Source organism: Anopheles gambiae, chromosome 3 (genome assembly GCF_943734735.2).
Source record: "Anopheles gambiae chromosome 3, idAnoGambNW_F1_1, whole genome shotgun sequence".
NCBI lineage: Eukaryota > Metazoa > Arthropoda > Insecta > Diptera > Culicidae > Anopheles > Anopheles gambiae.
The window spans coordinates 16,848,052-16,868,801 of NC_064602.1; the positions used below are offsets into that span (position 1 = coordinate 16,848,052).

Sequence of the window (20,750 nt, forward strand, 5' to 3'; positions counted from 1 at the left end):
AATAGTTCCGTTAGAATAGTTGGGGTTTTATTGAAGTTTTTCACGCATTTTTTATTGTTGCCTCGTATTAACGTTCATTAATTTACATGATAACAACCTCTAGACCACAACCAACAATGCCGGAAGCATTGTGCCGCTTGAATGCATAATGAAGTTTTGTATCTTTGAAGCGCATCTAACAGTAACGAAAGTCCCAAAAAAAATTTGGACCAATGACTACGGAGCAGCGCCTTATTCGGTGAAAACATTCAGCCGTCTAGTAAAAACTGGAACACGACCCATCGCCAAAGATAAGGTCTCCGAATGGTCGCTGTGTGTTAGAGCTAGAAAAAAGTCTGAAACTATTCTATTCCAAACGCCATAACATAACTGTATTTCTCCCCACATTTAACGTCATTCAGTTCTCACGCCCTGAATGATATCTATCACTAAGACACGAGGAAACGCATCAAAATATTCAAGCCGCTGACTTTTCAGTCTTTTTATAGCCGCTAAGAACAACTTTTCTGACACACTAACGCCGCTAACGAAGCAAAACACGGGCAATGAGGATAAAAGGTGGAACATTGACAAGGAGGAATGAAATTTTTGCTAAAATTATTCACAACATTACAACGGAGAGACAAAACACAAAACAGCCATTGCTAATGGGTGTGCTGCTGTAGAGGTAAAAGGTGTAAAAGCATTCGAATATCGGTCACATGAATAATAATTTGTGTTTGCTTGGCAATGAAATTATACAAAGTGTTTAATTCACCGCGTTTATGGTAGAATGAGGGGAAACTGATTTTTCACCTAGCAGCGACGGGATTGTTTGTCTGTGCTTGTAATATTCGTCGTTGTTTAGCTGAAGTTACCCTGCTTACTTTCTTGATTTCTTTAAGTAGAATGAAACGATTATAATCCTACACAGGGAACGGTTAGCTGAAGACTTCTCTCGAGTTACATTACAGCTGATTACAATAAACCACTCACCACTTGAAAAAAAAATCCCAATTTCAATCTTATCTTAAACCTGCTAACCTTGCAGTTCGTCTAAGGTATTGTGCTAAAATATAATATCGTGCTTCGACGCGCACCCACTGAAGCTCTGTGGATGAGAGGAAGAAGTTCATTCCCAACCAAAATCCAGATCCTACGTCCAGATTTTTTTTCTCCACCCGCTTTCGTCATTGATAGAACCATTTGCACAACTGAAAGAAGACATATTTACACAAATGATTTGAAACACACCTAACCCAGTGGGTTACAGCGCATGCGAATAGTTCGTGTACGCATATCGGTCCCTGTTCCTGTGGCCACTAAAGCCACCGACGTACAGCCACAGACAGAATCTGTTTGTTATTTATTGGTTAAATGTTGTAGAAAGGATTTTGTCTTCTTCTTCTATAGCCAACTACAATAGCCAATAGCCAACTACAATTAGCTATAGTTATAAATATAGAATGTGCGTTAATTCATAGCTGTACAAACAGTTCCGCTTTCAACGACAAACTGGTCAAGTTGATGTAGTAGAGCAAAACAAAATAGCATGAGCTTCATATGGACACAACTAGAGGATTACAAAAAAAATAGAATAATATTTTCAATGCCATTTTGTCCCATCTTTCGTAATATTCAGAGGCTATGCTTCGAGAGTGGCCCTTGTTTTGGAGCACACACATCGATTCGCATGCCCACGAAAGATCTGTTCTCGCTCGAACCATATTTGCACAGGTGATAGTAGGCAGCTATATCTGGCTTTTACCTATATAAATGAGTTCTCCCACCGTGAAGGAACCAATAATTCTCAGTTATTCGCCATTGACGCTGCACAATGGCACGACTAGGTGTGTTTCTTCTGCTGTGCTGCGTGTTGCTCCAGGTAATCTCACAACCCGCTAACACTAATCTCGGTGCCGTGCCACACTTAGCTAAACGCCTTTTCTGGTCTGTCCATCTTCACACTACATTTGCAGCACACGTTTGCCGCCCCGCGTCCAGAGTTCGGTTCGATCGGTACGGTCCAGTCCAGTCAGACGATTAAATCCACCGTGAACAGCACAACGCCCCAGTTTGCAGCGATCGACGATAAGAATAATCTTGTGCTACTAACCAATTACACGCTTTTCGGCGAGGTGCTGCCCTTAATGAAGGAGATCGGCAGCAACGTCACAAAGCTTGGAACCACTATGACCAACGTAACAATTGACGCTATACCGAAAACGGACGGAAATTATACCGCCGTGTTTAGTCCGATTTTAAACAGCATCCAAGCGTTTCTTACTTATATCGACACGGACGTCAACAGAACGCGTACCACACTGTACTACCGGCTTGGCGATGATATCAACGTGCTATTTGGCGACGGTTTCGGCAACATGCGCAAAGCACTCGTGATGGTTGATGCCGCTTTCCGGCGCCTGCAGGGAGCCATTACGACCGCGGCCGTCAAGAACGGCAGAGCACAGGTCGATGCGTCCATTACGCTGGACATCATGATTGCGGTGAGCTTCTTGAAGGCGACCGTATCACCGGTCGAGTACATCGTGCACTCCACCATCGAGAACATCGAGTTTGCCGACACGTACCTCAATGATCTAGAGTTGCTGACCGTGCAGTTCAACAGCGATCTCGTATACTACCTGTCCGAGTTCAACACCACGCTCACCGATTATGGGGAGGTGGTGGTCGAGTCGACGGACTATATTAAAAACGGCTGGAACGCTGTAGCGGCCAAACTGCCCAATGCCACCACGACAATTACCGCCCTGCCCGAGTACAACCAAACAGCCACGGCGCTAGCAAAGTTCTCCAGCTCATTCTCCGAGCTGTCGAACATGACCGCCAAGATAGGGGAGGGTATCGTGCAATACGTGAATATTTCGAACACGTACCTCACCGAATACACCCAAGCTCTAGTACCACGGTCGTACTCATCCATTAACTACCTGTTTGAGATATTGATTGGCGGTGGCGCAAACTCACGGTTCTGCTTCTTCAAATTTTCGCCCCTACTCTTGAACTACTACGCACTGATCGTCACCGATGTGGAGGTGTGCTTCATCATCGAATCGAGCCGAATGTTCGTTCTCGCCGATGTGGCATTCGAGGTCGGAAAGATCATCCTGTTCGATGTGGAAGATCTGATCGACAATTTGACCTTCTGCAGTAAGCAGAGCTCGCCTGCCCGTTGCCTTGCCGCCGTAAGTAGTTTGCCCGACCGCATTGCAGCAGACGTGCGCTAAATGCAATATTTGGCTTTTGGCGGGGTGTTTATTTATTCACCTTTTTTTTTTCTTCGTCGCACAGATCGGACCATACTACGTAGCGCTGGCGGAGAAGACAACCGCTAAGCTGGGCTTCCTGCTGAAGTATGGAGCTGCCGAGGGAAGGGCGAGCATCCAGCGTCTGGGCAGCTGCCTGACCACTAACAAGCTGAAAAACATGCAGCAGCTCATCTCCGCCACGTCTGATATTGCGGATTGTCACGTCAATGGTCCGGAAATTCCGATATAAATTACATGTAATAAGTCCACGGTGTGGTTTTATTCTTGACAGCAAATATAGCTTATAATCAGCTTAATGTAGTATCGTTGCGAGACTGTCGTGGTGTGAATTGTGCGGTGTTTTTTATTTGTATTCATTTGCTAACGCTTTCGGTTGTGGTTGTTCAAAAAGCATTGCATACATTTAGGCGCATATGAGCGAACAAAGCGTTTGACAGTAAGGAGCTTGCTCCAAAAAAATGAATTAGCTGACGTGTCGCCTCTATGTACGTTTTATTTTCACACTTCACACTTAAGCTACACGTAGTTGAAAGCTACCCTAGTTTTAAGAAACACCAATTAAAATTCTTGCATGTGGTGTGACCTATTGATAGAGTTCTACGAATTGAAATGAAACCAAGGTTACAAAATGTGTCTCTGCCTTCGAGCGCACTGGGAGTAAACCTTGAATTACGTTCAGTGTTGCGTCAAATGGAGTACGAAATTTGAGATTCATTTGCTCGAACGGTGCCTTTATAACAACTCCAGTATCAATTACAATTTGAGCATTTCACTTTCACACATTGACGACGAATGTGGTGGTAGTGGCTATCGATTTCCATCGCTAGACGATCCCTCGAAATAATACAATATCAATCAACCAACAATTTATACCAAACGTGTTTTGTTTACTTTCCTTTCTGCTTAAGCTAGCGCTAAAATAAATGATGAACGAAAAAATCATTTAAAAATGATTCCAAGAAGCTTCTAATGGCCCAGCAAAAACTGGTATACTGTACCTCCTTTCCCAATTACGACCAGCATAGGGGAAAGATTTTAGGCATCTCTGTTATGCTCTCATTTAACAGCGTCCTCTACGCTAGATGATTTACAACCTACCGCAGCAAACATCACCGGCAGCAAACATCAAGCTACCGAGCAAAGTCCCAGAACCGATGGAAAAGAAAACACACCGTTCTGGTTCTGGTTCGTGCTGCCGGTTGTTTCACTAACAAACTGTCCCCCACGCAACGCTCCTGCTTTTGTAGTCAATGTGTTGAATGAAGTTGCTATTTTCGCACCCGCATCAGCGAAACGCAACGCGCACCAGTGAATATGGTGCACGGTTTTACTGCAGTAGGGATGCATACAGGATTTTTAAGTGAGAAATCCTCAGCTAGTTCGTTCCAAGTGTAGAAAAAAAAACTACTTAGACCCGATAAACACCAGCCTGTGTTGCCGAACACTTGTCACTGAGAGGGCTGCGGCGCTCTAGAACAAAAACACAAATGAACGGGAAACCCATTAGTCAGCATACGGGGCTCTCACACAGAATGGCCATAAAATTTGAGCACGGTACGGCTGGGTGTGTATGTCTACAAGCAAGGAATCAAATTTTGCGCCATTGATTAGAAGATTTACGAGCACCAAGCGCCAGAGAACCATCGTGGACATCGAAAGTTATTTTATCGCAGCGGAATGAACTTCCACGCCAACGAGCTTTGCTGGATGATGGGATAGGATGGGACTGTCTAGCGTGGTTTTGAACATTCCGGAACTGGGTCAAACCGTTAACGGCCACTAGAGGGGATGAATGCAGTAACATAAACTAGATTTCAGCAGGAGATTAACAGAAATCACTAGAGAAATGAGGTATAATAAGGTATGTTATTCAAGATATGTTTTACATTTTGCTGAATTTATGGAATTCTGAGAAATGCAGAAGATTTTTTATAATAAATAAATGGTATTTGTGTTATATTTATAACCGAGAACCCTAAAACGAGAATGGTATTTTGGTAAGGCAGCATTTGCAATAATAAATAATAGAATCTTAAAGCATAGCATAGCCACTCTTATCGAACTTAAAAATAAATAAGAGGTGGCTCATTTGTATTAACAACAACCACATCGTCGTTCTTCCAAAGCGTTAAACACTTTAAACTATATATTGAAAATGAATTATTGAATCGTTTAAATTTCAGTTAAAAGTTCAGCGTATTAATCTTAGGAATTATTAGTTGGGATTCGTTTTGTGATGAAATTGCGCCAATTCTTCAGCTTTAATTGACTTCAGATAAAGTTAATCGGCAGTATCGGGGAGTTCGTTCGTTCCCGGGAACGTTCGCCGCGAAGCTCATTTTCACTCATTTCATAGCCCTCTATGATCAAAAATTAGAAAACTGTCTAGGTTTTGTTCTGCTTTATCTAGTGGTACAACCCTGTCCACTCATGAGCGACGAACGTTCTTCGACGAACGACCACCCCGATACGGCCGAATAAAAACAAATACTCAATACAGTGAACTCTTGTTAATCTCATACCTATCCAATTTGAGAAATCTCTCTTATTTGTTATTTAAATTGTTGACAGTCACTTTATTATCAGTTTTTGCCCCTCTAATTTCAAAAAGCTCTGAAATCTGTGTTCTTCTTATTTCCCAATTTTCTTATTTCGCAGTTATCTATAGCAATAGTCAAGGCTGAATGTTCTACCTCTTTCTAGTTTTTGTATGAACTTTTCATATACTTTCATCCTTTCTAATTTGAAACTCTCTTTTATTTAACAATCCTATTAGCTCTCAAATAAGAGAGAGTCTACTGTAGAATTTTTATAAGAATTTTGGAACTGTAAAACATAACAATAAACATATCTCTTATCTTATGCCTAGCGACTATCAGAAGTCACAAATCATTGTGATTACTTTAACTGCTCATTCGTACCTCACTAGAACCATGAAAAACGCCTTTTGCAACCTGTAAAGTGTTTTTCAAAAACCAATGCAGTTTATACCCATTCTGTAAGCCCCATCATTTCCACACTCCTTTCCTTTTTTTTTGTTTCTCAAGCATAGTATTTCCAGCTTTTGGTTGAATACAAACAGCTTGAAATTGAATTTTGTTTCACTTTCAAAAACTTTACATTGAATTTATCCTGGCAGAGGATACGCTTTGTGAGGGAACACCTCCAAACAAGCCAAACCAGCCAAACAGGTTAGGGCACAACGCACAATGCTTCGTACGTACAATAAAATAATAAATTGATGTATGATGGATATCGTTAAAACTTGTGCTAATGATTGTTTTATCGCTGCATTGCCCCGAATCTACATACAAATGCAAACTCGGAACAACAGTTTCACACTCAGCCCGCTCACCGCCACCACTGTGATGGAGAGGAACGGTTTTGGGTAAACTTTTTCATCCATTTTTCCCCTCCTGCAGCTCACCAGGAGCAGTAGGAGAAAAAGAAATCTTTTACCGAAGCGTGACAGGCAAAGTTTTTAATGGTTTGAACTCTTGCCCTTTTACCCGATGGGCCCTCCCCCCCCCCCCCTCTCTCTCTCTTCACTGTTTAGCCCTTTTTTCTCTCTTTCGTTCGCTCACATACGCACAACACTCCCTTCTTGTTGACGCTGATCACCCGCCGCACACGAGTCAGAAGCCAACCAGAAATGGCACAAAGTTTGGGCAGTTAATGTGAATCTGTGAGCCATTCAGCAAAACCCTCATTACCTCGATAAGGATAATGGTTTTGTGCCACGTTTCTTTTGCCTGCCAACTCTCCCCTCCTCTCCCCTCCCCTGCCTTCACCAGTGTGTTTCGTTTTAAACGTATTAAACTGTGCTATTTCCGGAGAGACCTTCGGAATACAGTGTTTGTGCGAGATTGGATGAGTGGTTACAAATTATGATAAATCGTAGATGAAGGCGAGGACATTCAGTCTGTGATCATGTGGGCTTATGGGCTTCACACGAGAAGCGGCTACATTTATTCATGCGTAAAGTTCCTTCCACTGGGTGTTTGTCTTTATGCTCGAACATTATGATTGCACGCATAAAGTGGGAAGTGTTCCGATATAGTGGTAGGTCAATGACATTGCAAAACTCATCAAACATGGTCGTTTTGCTTGACTGGAAACTGTAATTTAGTATCAGCAAGCGAAATGCGCGCGCCCGCTTTCCTTGATCGGTCGGGCTCGCCCGACTACATTTAGTTGTTTGCACATGGCAGACGATCGGCTTCCTACACGCCTTCTCTTATGTTCTGGAACTGCTACTGAAGCATAACGGGTGCTGTCGAGCGAATTATTTGTGTGCGAGACTGTTTGCAGGGTGTGGATGTGTGTGTTATGGAATGTTAAGACGGTGGAAATGAGATTTGACATAAATGCACATTATTAGATGTGTTTTAAAATTATTATATCTTCAAATACTCTACAAATGTATTCATATAACTAGTAGTTAATGATAGGAAAGTTGTTATAATTTATTTTGGCAGTCGTGATGTGCTCTTTGCCTCTGAATATGGTTGTTTTATTTTAATTGCTAAAAGGGTTCGCTTAAATCGATACCAATATTTGAATCGTCGATGTTTAGTGAAGTTTTCAAACAAACAAACAAACAATACTTTAATCAGAATTAATGTCATGAGATTTTCCTATTTCTACCTATTCATTTATCATACGGGTTTTTTTTAAAATTAAGTACAATATATCCTAAAACATTACAGATACAGTGGGTCATTCGAGACATCAAGGGGTTCGACTTCTGGAATCTTCTAGAAGTCAGCCCAGATCCTGGCATACGTAGCTGATGCAAATATCATTGATCTGCGAGTCTCCTATGTAGCTAAAGTATACCAAAGAACAGTGCTGCCATATGCCAATGTTTCTGTCACCAAAACTCATGACTGAAACGAAGCTCAAATCAGCTCACGTACACAACTGATATGATTAGAGGTAAGACTCAAACAGTTGGTGGACCAATCATATGCTTGATGACATTATGTTTCGTATCCAACTCTTGATCACTCATTTGGTCACGACATTTACGGCCGGTGATAATCACGACATTCTTGGAATATACTTGGCGTGTGCAAAAATGAGCATGCTTTCTCGCTCTGTTTGGTTTGACTGTCTGTCGGGTCAAACAGAGCGAGTAACAATGCTCATTTTGTTTCTTGGAACCACTCGCAAGCACCGCATATCTCTCATGAATATCGTGATGATCACCGACTAAAAATGTCGCGACCAAGTGGCTGACCAAGAGTTGGTTGCACAAAATGTCACAAATCATGTGATGGTCGCAACAACAATTTCAGTCTCACCTCTGATCATCACAGTAGAGCTCATTACGCTGACATGGTTTTTTCAGTCGAAATTTGTCATGACTATGTCAGTGACTTTTTGCAGGACTGATCATAGTAAAAAAAAGTCATGACAAAGTGACTGACCAAACGATGTTCACAAAAAAGTCACGAAGCATGTATTGATCACACCAATCGTTTTGAATATCACCTCTGATCATCACAATTGAGTACGTGACGCTGACATGACATGCCGACATGACAGATTTTTTCATGACATTGACAGTGACATTTTGCAACACTGTATACACATATCCTTATTACAACCTTAAATAAATAAAAACAATAATTACTATTTAATTATGTTTCTTATTCTAAAAAAAAAAAAAAAGATTTACTCCTTTTGAATTCTAAACATAAAACACATAGATCAGTTGAAAATATAAAAAAAAGCAATAAATAACTCGCAACCTACTATCTTTAGCTCACCGTACAAAAGCTTAGAATGTTTCAAAAGATTTCCCATTTCCAATTGGTCACCATACCATGTTGACCAATTCCCTAAACCAGAATCCTATCCATCTTGGCAAGGCTGAAATGAAGTGAATGAATTGAAATATTCATTTCTGTCCTTCCCATATCGCACCGACCACTACCACAACCTACAACACCACTCGGTGATCGTAAAAATGTGAAACAATAAAACACTCTCCAATGACCCACCGACCCACGTGAGGGAGAAAACAATACTTCTGCCGCCGTACCAGTACGCCGTTTCATGCTCCCTACCAGTACACCGATAAAAATACCATTCCGCCAAAGCTCATCCGCCTCCCAAAAACAAATCCCCCACCACCGCCACCACCACCCCACAAAGGTAAACACATGGCAAAGCCCATAAAATCTACGCGCGCTCACTTTATGGCTCACTATCAGCTGCTTGTTTTTCATTCGTCCGCCTTCTGTCGCTCCTGTGCGCCCGTTTTTATGCACATACACAGCAAGTAGCAGCAGTAAGCGCGCTACTAACCGACCATAAAATATAATTCCGCATACTTTTGGAACACCTTTGCCAATGGCTCCCCGGAGTAATCGGAACAGTTACCAGCGTTGGAAGGACTAAAGCGCACGGCGTTTCTTCTAGCGCTACTGTATGCTCACAGCTGCTCCTCCTCGCTTCTGTCCTCAGGGTCACGGGAAAGGAAACATTCGCTTGATCGCTTTTGTTTTCAGTTCCCTCACTACACACACCACGACAAAAACCCCCACTGGTGGTATACCCGGGAGGGCGAACGGTTCATATTGAAAGCATAAATTAAATTTTCATATTTTATTTCTCAATTTTGTGTGCAAAAGTTGAGCGTATTGGGACAGAAGGCCGCCCCCCTCGGGTTAACCCCGCTCATGTGGCTTTTGCCTGGGCGCATACACGCACGCACGCACCGGCTCGCACGCCAAAGGGCACACGATGAAGTGCGAAACTTTCTTCGCAGGGCGTTGGGCCGGTGTCGGTCGGTTCTTTGTATTGTTTGCAGTTTGCAGTACCTTTATGGGTTAGTGGCGGGGACGCAAATGGAAACAAAACAGTGTGCAAAGAAAGCGCAATCATGCTTGTGCGCTGTTTATTCGTTTTTCGGTAGCTTAAGATACCAGTAAAGCATTGCCTAACGCTCCCAATTCGCTCTGGATGACGGGTATGACATCGAAAAGTTAGTAAATATAAGGTACAAAGCGAACTTGTGGCGCTGTTCCGTGCCAGAGGACCGAAAGACTGGGAAAAACTTCCTGCAATGCCAAGGCAAGAAGAAAGCAACACACACACACACACACACACACAAATCACATCATGTGCCTCGGAAGCATTTCCATTTATACGCTACCTTTTGTTTAGTTGTTTACACGCCTTTACAGACCCCCGCCGTCCAGCGTCACATTCTATCGCAAATATCGTGTACGGCAGAGGCGCGCGCTCACGGAACACGGAGGAGGATAAACTTTTTCTCGACACTGTCCTTGCCGGAAGCTTTCGGACACCACAGTTTGGGGGAACCGCCGAAAATATGTTCCTCAAAGCGTGTGTGTGTATGCCCGTTTTTTTTTGCTACTATTTTGGTGTTGACTGCTTCACATTTCCTCCCGGGATTTTCGTGACACACGGCCGTAAAAGTTAAAAGGTGTATAATTTTCCTTTTTTTTCGGCACTGGGGTTCATTTTTCCCTTACGAACGTTTCTGGTGGTGTATTTGCACCCGGGAAACAGACCATTTGAATGGGAATTCAAATAGTCAGGTGTTTCGTGCGCGCCGATGTTGTTTTCCAACCCTGTTTGGAGCGTATGTAAAACATGTAAAATGAGTGACATACTGTATTTGTTTAGGTTGCTCGACAGTTTTATAGGACGAGTTTCAATGCAATAGTTTTGCTATGTTAATCACAATTTCTATCAAATTTGACACACCCTCGTGTTTTGAGTATTTTGAATATTTAAACATGAAACCATTTATAATAATGCAACAAGAAATATATACAAATTTGCATTTATCTTTACAAACGTGTTTCAGAGTATGCACTTTTCTATCTATAAAATATTTTTAAACAGATATTTAAGATAAATACAGATATATTTTCTAAATATAGAAATGTTATACATTATTTTATACAAAATATGTTCAAAACAGAAAAATAACACAAACACGAGAAGATGTGAATAAATAAATGAAATATTTGATCAAATTATTGTTAGTTCTAAAGTAATTTTGTATTTTAAACAGTAAAAACCCATAAAAAAGGGAACAAATAAGCAAATTAGACATAACAAACATGGAACAAACTGGAAAATGAAAAAAAATCGAAAAAACACAATCGAAGAAACAGTAATGGTACCAAACGTCGTCCAATCGTCCAAAGACTACAAACACCAGCAAACCAGAACCAGACCGTAACGGCGCCCAATGTTCTAACATCAAACCCGTTGATGTTGATAATTAAACCCGATAGGAACGATACAAACGACCCCTCAACCCGATCCCCACCATAAGATAGGCCAATCGTTTTCCGATAAATTACTCCACGATCATTTATAGCCCAATCGTGCCCCCATACCGTACCGCACAGCACTCCATACTATCGACTGCAACATGCAGCGCTGATTTAAATCGATCTCCCCCGGCCCGGGACAATCCGCTCCCCGATCGACCCAATTGAAATCGTGAGCATCAATCAAAGAAATTAAAATTACATAAATCGAGCAGCAGTAACTATTGAAAGAAGGAATAAAAAAAAACCCCGGCCCGCGTAGAATGAACCGCATTCGATGCAACCGAGGCTTGGCTGGCTGAGTGCGATCGTCGTGCTTAGTGATGGGTAATCCGGAGCGGAGTCATGGATCAACTCCGACTCCGGTGCGCAAAATATGACTCCGGCTCCGGATCATAACTGGATTCGACTCCGGATCAGTCCGGATCAGTCCGGATCAGTCCGGATTACTCCGGATCACTCCGGATTACGCCGGATCACTCCGGATTACTCCGGATCACTCCGGATTACTCCGGATCACTCCGGATTACTCCGGATCACTCCGGATCAGTCCGGATCACTCCGGATCAGTCCGGATCAGTTTTCGTACATATTAGATGTACGACTTGAAAGTCAATGAACTCATCATTGACAAGAACAAGAATTGTCTAAACGATAATGAACAGTCATTCCGGATCCGGAGTGATCCGGAGTGATCCGGAGTGATCCGGAGTGATCCGGAGTAGTCCGGAGTGATCCGGAGTAGTCCGGAGTGATCCGGAGTAATCCGGAGTGATCCGGACTCGGAGTCGATGAGTCCGAGGGTTTTCCCGTACGCAACCCCCCCCCCCCCCCCCCCCCCCCCCCCCGCAAAACAGTCCGGAGCAACTCCGAGTCCGATTCCGAGGGGTGCCGGAGTCGGATCAATCCGACTCCGGAAAAAAATTGTATTTACCCATCACTAGTCGTGCTGCACCACACACGGTATGGAAAGTAATCATAATTCATGGCAGTAGTGGTTTGTTTTTGTGTCTCCCCAGTCAAGAATTGATCGGGTATAAGAGGAATAAAGAAGAAGACGGAAAGGGAAAGAAGAGATAGAGAGAGAGAGAGAGAGAGAGAGAGAGAGAGAGAGAAAAACCAAATGGAAATGAATTGCCGTTGCATGTAAATTGCGCGCGGGAGCCTATCAAAAAAGCCCAATGTTGACCGTTGCTGAATGATGGCGGGTCAAAACGCTATCGGTGTAACAAAGAAGACAAAGTGTGAGGGTGTGGGGGGTGTGGGAGGAAAGGCCCAAAGAGACCCTTTTCACTCTCTCACCCCTCACCAGTTGAGACTCGGCTCACGTCTTGGGGGTGTGGTACACTTTTAGGATTGTGTGGTCGTGTTCAGTTGATTACACTTTTTTCGACTCGTCGTTTTTTGGTTATTGCCCCTGCCTTTCGCCTATATCCTGGCAGGTAAATCACGCGACAAATGTCGAATACCGAAAACAGGAAAGGGGGGCAGAATGTGGACCCACAAGCACACCCGACGCTGCTGCGTTGGAATGCTCAAGAAAAGGTAAAACCACCGGTTTCGAATGCGATTACCAAGGCCACAAAAATTTGATGGTGAGTGAGGCGCAAGCTATCAGCAATGCGGAGGCCCGGGCAAAACAGAAATCGATTCGAAATTCCATGCCCGGGGCCTTCTACGCGCAACGCCACCACACGCTGTAATAAGGGACAAATCAAATAAAGCATAATCGATCCCGTGCGATACTGTAACGGGAGAAAACCCCCGAAACATGGCGCCCGCTTATCGTTGGTGTCCCCATCGGTGCACAATTTGGAGCTGGTACCATGGCGGGGTTGGTGCGGAGATATACACATCAAACATGGCCTCCCAGGCTTGGGCAACATATCACAGTCTCGCACACAGTCACACACACACACACACAGTTGCCCCGTGGGACGATGGAATAAATTGGAATCGTGAGCAAATTTATGCTTTTTGCTTCCATTTTTTCCACCATCTTCTCGAGCAGTTCCAACAACTCTAACATCGTTTGGAAACTTCCATAAGTTGCTTCTCGCACTCTCTCCGCCCTCCCAAAAACCCCAATCACTCTTTTCCCCATTCACACCCCAAAACCATGACTTCCGTTCGTTTCAGCATAATATATCTTTTTTAGCCGTGGTGGCGCTCTCGTGCGCGATAGCGTGCAACGGTGTGATTTGAAGGCATTTCGATAAATTCTGCTCCACCTTTCGTTTCGTTTAACCGTCTTTACGGCTCAGGCTGGAGGCAAACACCGGCTCCAAATAAATAAAACGAATCCTATATACGCTAATCTTTCGCTTTCAATGGTATCGCACCGAATTGCAGTTGCGGTGGCGCACGGGTGTATAGCACGGGTCTCCCGATAATCGGTACCGAGGGAAAAGCGAGCATAATTAATGGAAATGTTACCCCGCGTACCTTAATCTCTTTTTTCTCTCACCTGCGGACACCACTACTACAACAACTACAACCACAACAGGTCGCGGGTGTTAAGTGTAGCCAGCCGTGGTCGCCGTTTTCCTATCAGGTGGCTTTGGCTTAAAGCACCAATTTCATGGTAACGGGTTTGATTAAATGGCGTGCTTGCGGAGAAACACATTCAAAGCATATTTTTTCGAAAACCGTTTTGTTTACCTTCTGATGAGAATGATCCAACTTGCAGTCCAAAAGGTACGAAAGTGACAGCTCTACAGTATAGCCGAACATGTCTACACCTACTTCCGAACAATTCTATACCTCGCTGAAAGAGTCTATTATATGCCTGAACGAATCTACAACTCGCTGAAAATGTCTATATAATCCTCGAAAACCCTGTAAGGTAAAAGTACGCATGATGCGAACACAATCATAAGGCAATATGTGAAATCATGAAGTCTCCTAGCTTCTCTTATATATAAGTTCTTGGTTAAATTGTCCTTTAATAATCAAATAATCCACAAACGACCCGTCGATTTCAATAAGCATCAAATAGCTGAACTACAACCCCCCGGGCATTTATATTCACTAATGTGAATTACCAGGGCCAGAGGAGGTTTTATTCTCATCAAGGACATCGTGCCGCAACAAGGATCAACTTACACTGTGAATTAGTTATATAAAATTACAGATAATTGGTAAGTATCTCCATTGTCACAGAGAGGAAATTTAAATTCTGCTGAAAAAATCTCAAATAATACAATATAAAATAAATTTATGGCCTATTTATTAATTTTGTTACATCCAGTAAGATCTTACTGAAGAACAAATACTTTTACTAATGAATTTCAAAACTTCGATACAAATAAAAAGATACAGGGTTTTTTGATTGATTTCGCAAGCGTAGCAACGTTTAACGCAACCGCAGCATTTGAAAGGACAAGCGCATCAGTTGTTTACAGAACGTCATCACGCTTAAGGCAACCTTCGCACTTGAATTCGCAAAAGCAGTACACAATATCACAAAAAATGATGCGGCTTGAAACAATCATTAAATCAACGCCTATAAACGTTTTCAAAGTAATACAAACACCCAATAAATGAGAGTACACAATTAGATAAAGTGTTAATAACTGACAATTAAGATTTTAATAAAGAAGACGTGAACAAATATTTTGGAATTGTTCTAACATCTTCTAAAAACTTATCAACAACCTTTCTTGATGTCGTTTTCATGATGTCGTTTATACACTTGTAGTTGGATACTTCTTTGAATCACTGGATTTGTGATATTGTGTACCGTACTTGCGATATTGAGGGGGAAGGTTGTCTTAAGCCTGATGACGTTCTCCTGCCAAATGCTCAGGTTGCGTTGAGCATTGCTACGCTTGTGAAATCAAGTAAAAAACCCTTGTATAATTAAAAACATACATCACTGCAATTCTGGAAATCCATTCCTACGCTAAACTGTCTGAAGGTTTTATTGAAAATGTGTTTGTGTTTCGTTTATTTGCTATATAACACGTATAATGCTCAACAACGTGATACAATTCAAACATCAGCCTTTGACATAAATCGCACAAGAAACCTTTAATCACCACTTAAGCTGAAATTACTTGAATGCTCTATAGTCAACACAATAAAAAGTGTATATTGTTGCTGTTGACAATTGCTTGGGTGTTTTTCGGAATTTCTTCACACCCAAACAAAGAACAACGATCGACGGGCGCTGTGAATTTAAATAAATTATCATTCCTAGTTACCGATTGGTCATACCGACGGGTACTAACCAAAAGCTTAAGTGAGCCCCTACGAGCAAACTACAATAAATTTTCGTCGAGCTCTCAATAAAAATATGATACAACAACAACAAAAAAACACCGATCATAAAAGTGTTTTATAGCAGCAATCGTAAAAACGTTACTTAAATACGGTTGCTCCTTTCATTTTGTTGGCGACGCGGGATGACGCGAAGCAATGCTTTAACGAGTCCCCACCATTTGCCCTGAAGGCTTTTCATCCGAGCACCGCACCGAACCCACATTAGTTACAGTTCGTTTCAAGTGCCCGAAACCGCGCCATCGTTTGCTGCTGCTGCTGCTGACATCCATCCGGTACCACAACCGGTACACACAACCCGATATCGGCTTAAAACGACGTGTAAATATGTCGTTGATTTTTTATGACAAATGGAAATTATGCTTTACCGCACAGAAAACACCATCCCATGCCGCATCGGTAACTCCCCGCACAACCGCGTAGGGCCGTATTTACGTCATTAATTTCCTGCGCCCGTCCGGGTTTGCTGGAGTTGCGCTGGTTACCAGCATGATGGCCGGCCGGCGGTCCATTTATTGAATCAAATATTAAATTAACTTGTTCGCCCCGTGGGAAACCGTAGCTGTCTGCCGGGTTTTGCTTAGCCGACAGGACCTAAAAAGGCAGATCCAAACGCAATTCGGTACGGTTCGTTTGCGGCGACAAACTGATGAACCGCCGATCGGTCATCCTTCGTTCCGACCATTGTCCGGCGCATACGGAGCTGGACCGTGTATCCGTGAGTGGTAGAGTCTAGCATCTTCTCTACATAATACGCTCACAAATTGAGTCGGGCCTTGCTGGTATGTTTTCCATTTTTAAAACGAAATATTGTCTACTCTAAGCCACCGAAACGGCAAACATGCGGTCCCTTGCGATACACAGCTCATATTACCTTCCCCGGGGCAGACAACGAGTTGCATGCATTCACCCATAGACGCCCGGTGCATCACTTCTATAAAAATCCTTTCACAGTCATTAGTAATCCCTGTGTGTCTGGAGTGGTGGAGTGAAGAAAATAAATCCACCAAGAACTGCGGAAGCGAACGGAACCGTCGAAAAACAGAAATACAAACCAGACACACCACACTCGGGAAGCATATGTACGCATCACCGCGAAAGGGAAAGGGGAAGTTTTCTCTCCAGCCTTATCTACAGCCACCCGCCGGCTCCCGGCGTGTGTCATCGTATCGTAACCACCACCCGAGGGCAACACCGAACAAAACAGCGGGAAAGTGCAGTCAGTTATTATTCATGGTTCGTCTGACGTCTTCATCGACCGGCAACCGGCCTGCAGCAGTCTATATAGCAGAAGCCGGGGACAGGCTCTCTTACCTTTCGCGCTCTCTGTTTTTCGAAATTTTCGTGAGGTTTTGATAAATCATCCCGCAGTATTAACACGCCACGCACAGCGGCCGTGAGATGCCTCGAGCATGGGCTGGGAGGGAGAGAAAAAAAGCAAAAATCACTCCACTAAGCCGCTTAAAGCCACTGCGAGTAGGAGAGACCTTTCGTACGAGATGGGTTTGGTGCCTGCTTCCTTCTCTTTGATAGCTTAATACACAAATGACCCGCGACCGATTTCTCCGTCACGTGTTACCCCGCAGGGTCATCCAGCTTACATGTGATAGCAATTAGGCGCCGAGGGAAAAAAGTACTTTATGTTGACTACGACCGAAACATACGGTTGGCACGCGAACCGAACCGAAAACATAAGAGCCACTCACCCAAAAAGACACAACCCGGTCGCTCTTCAATCACGCGTGTTCCTTCTCCATAAACCGTACGTGTGTGTGTGTTGCGTATTTATGGGTAGAACGTAAATGACTTACATGAGAAGGTGGGCTGATAGTTTACATCAGCCCTACATACACACACCGACATAATGGTGCAGTGTGCATCCACGAGCGAAGAAAAATAAGGATTGGTTCCAAACATTCTATTAGGCAAATGAGTGTGTCCGCTTATGAGATAAATGGGTACGGTTTCTGTTTTTTTTATTTAATTTATGTTTCAAAGTCATGTAATGCAGGCGTGTGGGAAGGATGAGGTACCATTCTTCAAGTAGTTACATGACTTCTTACAACTTTTAATTGCCAACAGTTTTGGAGAACAGTCGCATATCTGGTCCTTATTTTAGGTCTTTTTATGAGGTTTACTTTCTTGAAGAATTTGAAAATTTTCTTGTAATCTTGTAAAAAATCTTCATTTATGCTACATCTATCTGATATTCTCTCTCCACAATCTAGCGGTACGTCAAGTTGGTTCTGAAATAGCTCTCCACCGCACACTCACATTACTCATGCCATAAATATTAAACGAGTCTTAAAAACACTCCTTTTAACACTTTTAACTGATCTCATAAATATCGTATCATGTCGCGCTGCCCATTGAATAGGTCAGCGGTGTACCATTCACGCCCCGGCTCAATAGCGCTTCATCTTTGCCGCGGTCGCTAGGTAAAACGGAAATATTACAGCTCCCATCCCTTCGCTTCGCTTAATGACCATTTGCTTCACTCACCCAGTCCAACCGCCGTACGTGGCAGAAGAAGAAAAAAAAACAAAAACCACAAAAATAAAAACCTAAACATCACTGCCACACCTTTCTCCTCCACCAGGGAACCAGGGCACAATGCACGGTGTTGCAGTTGAAAGAGTTGAAAGAAGAGTAGATATGCAGAAGAAAGGGCAACATTTTAAACGATACATAGACGATAGAGATGCTTACAAAAGCATCCCGGGACCACAGCAAAAGGGCCGACCGTGGATTGTTGCACATAAATATGGAACAAAAGTGTAATAAGATGTAAACAACAGCCCACCGTAGATGGTTCCCTTTGGGACCCGGGCGCTCATCATTTTCCCGGTGGCAAACGTTTCTCCTGCTGCATATATCGGGTGTGTGTTTGTGTGTGGGTAGCAACTGGCCAGGGTCATGTATGGCACGTGCTGTCGGCCTGGGAATGTGCTTAGCAGTGTAGCATAATAATTGGTGGCATCGATGGTGGCGACCGCCGACGCCAAAGACCAGACAACGTTGAAACAGGCAACGGGCGGTCGCCCGTAGTTACTATATGGACGATCGTCTCTCTCTCCATGGGAGTTTGCTCGCTTTGTTTCTAGCTTTCCGTTCGGCTGTCCATTCAAATTATTTCCTCATCATCTGACGGGTTCGAGCCGGTGTGGGCGGGTGTGGGTGACACACATCATAAGACACTTGACTGCACGACAGTTTCCGGTGGATGGGAGGGATGATTCGGACGTGGTCGCGGCGAGATTGGGCGAGTGAGTGTCGTTCGCTCGGGGTCAGTATTTACTTTCCAGATGAAATATTATTTACACGACATGCCAAAGAAAGAAAGAGAGAGAGAGGAAGGCTGGAGGAAGTGCTATAAATAGTGGATTTTATGTCGAGCACTGACAGATTGGTGTGGATCATATTCTCCTTCGACGTAATTGCCTATTTGTTTTTTGTTTTTATTTCAAAAATCATTCCAACTCATTTGAATTTCAACAGAAGAATTATTAAACAAACACTGTAACCCCAAAAGCCTAGGTACAACACATTAAAATGAGGCAAATCGATAAACGTATCCCGATAAATCTTCTTCTTTGGCTCAACAATCGTTGTCGGTCAAGGACTGCCTGTACCACTAGTGGGCATTGGCTTTCAGTGACTAATTGATTTCCCCCATAGCAGGATAGTCAATCCTACGTATGGACGCACGGTCTGTTTGGGGATCGAACCCATGACGGGCATGTTGTTAAGTCGTACGAGTTGACAACTGTACTAAGAGACCAATTCCCGATAAATATCCAAAAATAAAGTAACTGATGGTTCAAACAATTATGCCAACGGCGATTGAAGCTATCTAAACCGCACATCTGACAAGCGGATTATCTGTGTTCGCGCAGACGCGTCCGCAAGTAGGGAACAGATTTCGACAAAACGGCAGTCCCGTTCAACACGCCACATTTGATGTGTTGACTCTGCAAAAATCACCACAAACCGCAAAAACCCTGTTTCCCCAAACAACCTTCATCAGCACCGGGTATGTACTTAATTTGTAGCAATATGTAAACATAACAGATCGAGACCGGACCTCAACTCTCGCTACCAACACGATTGATTCAATCAGATCCATCGCCGATAGTGTCAACTGTATCTTTCATCATACGACAGGTGATGAAGCCGGGTGTGCGAGGTGTTGGCTGATCGGCGATAGTGTCGACGTCAGGTTGTTAAGCCCAGCGTTCGCTTCGCTAATGGGTTTACACATACACACACACAATCGGACAGCGTTACAGCAAATGCATGTTTTGCAATATTTTGATTATGGTTTACATGGGATTTTTTTTTTTTTTGTTATTTTTCGAACCGCTCAAATCGTATCAATTTGTATTCATTTATGAGTACTCAGTTCAGTGAGTTGTTGTTTAATTTGCGATTTGCGATGATTGGTGAACGGGATCTAGACGAGAACCAGGTTTTTGTATACCAAATAGTTACTTGTACTATTATAACACATAATATAATATAATTATAATAGAACTATTATAACAAGTAAGACATTTTAAGATTTCAACTGATAGCAATTTAAATATTTTTTTTAAAAATAAATCTCAATCCGGTGGTTTGTAAGAAGTCTCTAGCCCAATTACAAACGCATAGCTTCGCATATAACGGCAATGAGGGCCATTTTCCGTTTCCTTTAGCTAGTGCGATCTTTAAATCTTCATTTACACCAACAGATTATACAAAACTTCAATAGCTTTCGATTATTGGGACTTGGTTTAAGTCTCCAAAAATCAACAGTTTTGATAAAAAATAGTTACAATAATTAACTGTTTATTTTAACCTTCACAAAGTCATCTCGGGCCGTAGTTAGGACAACCCT

The 20,750-nt window shown here is 42.9% G+C and overlaps 2 protein-coding genes across 3 annotated transcripts in view; one reads left to right on the forward strand and one right to left on the reverse strand.

Annotated features, from left to right (window-relative positions):
* Positions 1–20,750, reverse strand: part of LOC1275605 (E3 ubiquitin-protein ligase TRIM9) — a 110,643-nt gene that overhangs the window by 33,022 nt on the left and 56,871 nt on the right. The gene's annotated exons all lie outside the window — the stretch shown is intronic.
* LOC133393849 (uncharacterized) lies at positions 1,747–3,565 on the forward strand. The gene is made up of 3 exons (XM_061660660.1): positions 1,747–1,864; positions 1,959–3,185; positions 3,292–3,565. The coding sequence occupies exons 1-3, from the start codon at positions 1,817–1,819 to the stop codon at positions 3,496–3,498; spliced, it is 1,482 nt and encodes a 493-aa protein (XP_061516644.1). The 5' UTR covers positions 1,747–1,816; the 3' UTR covers positions 3,499–3,565.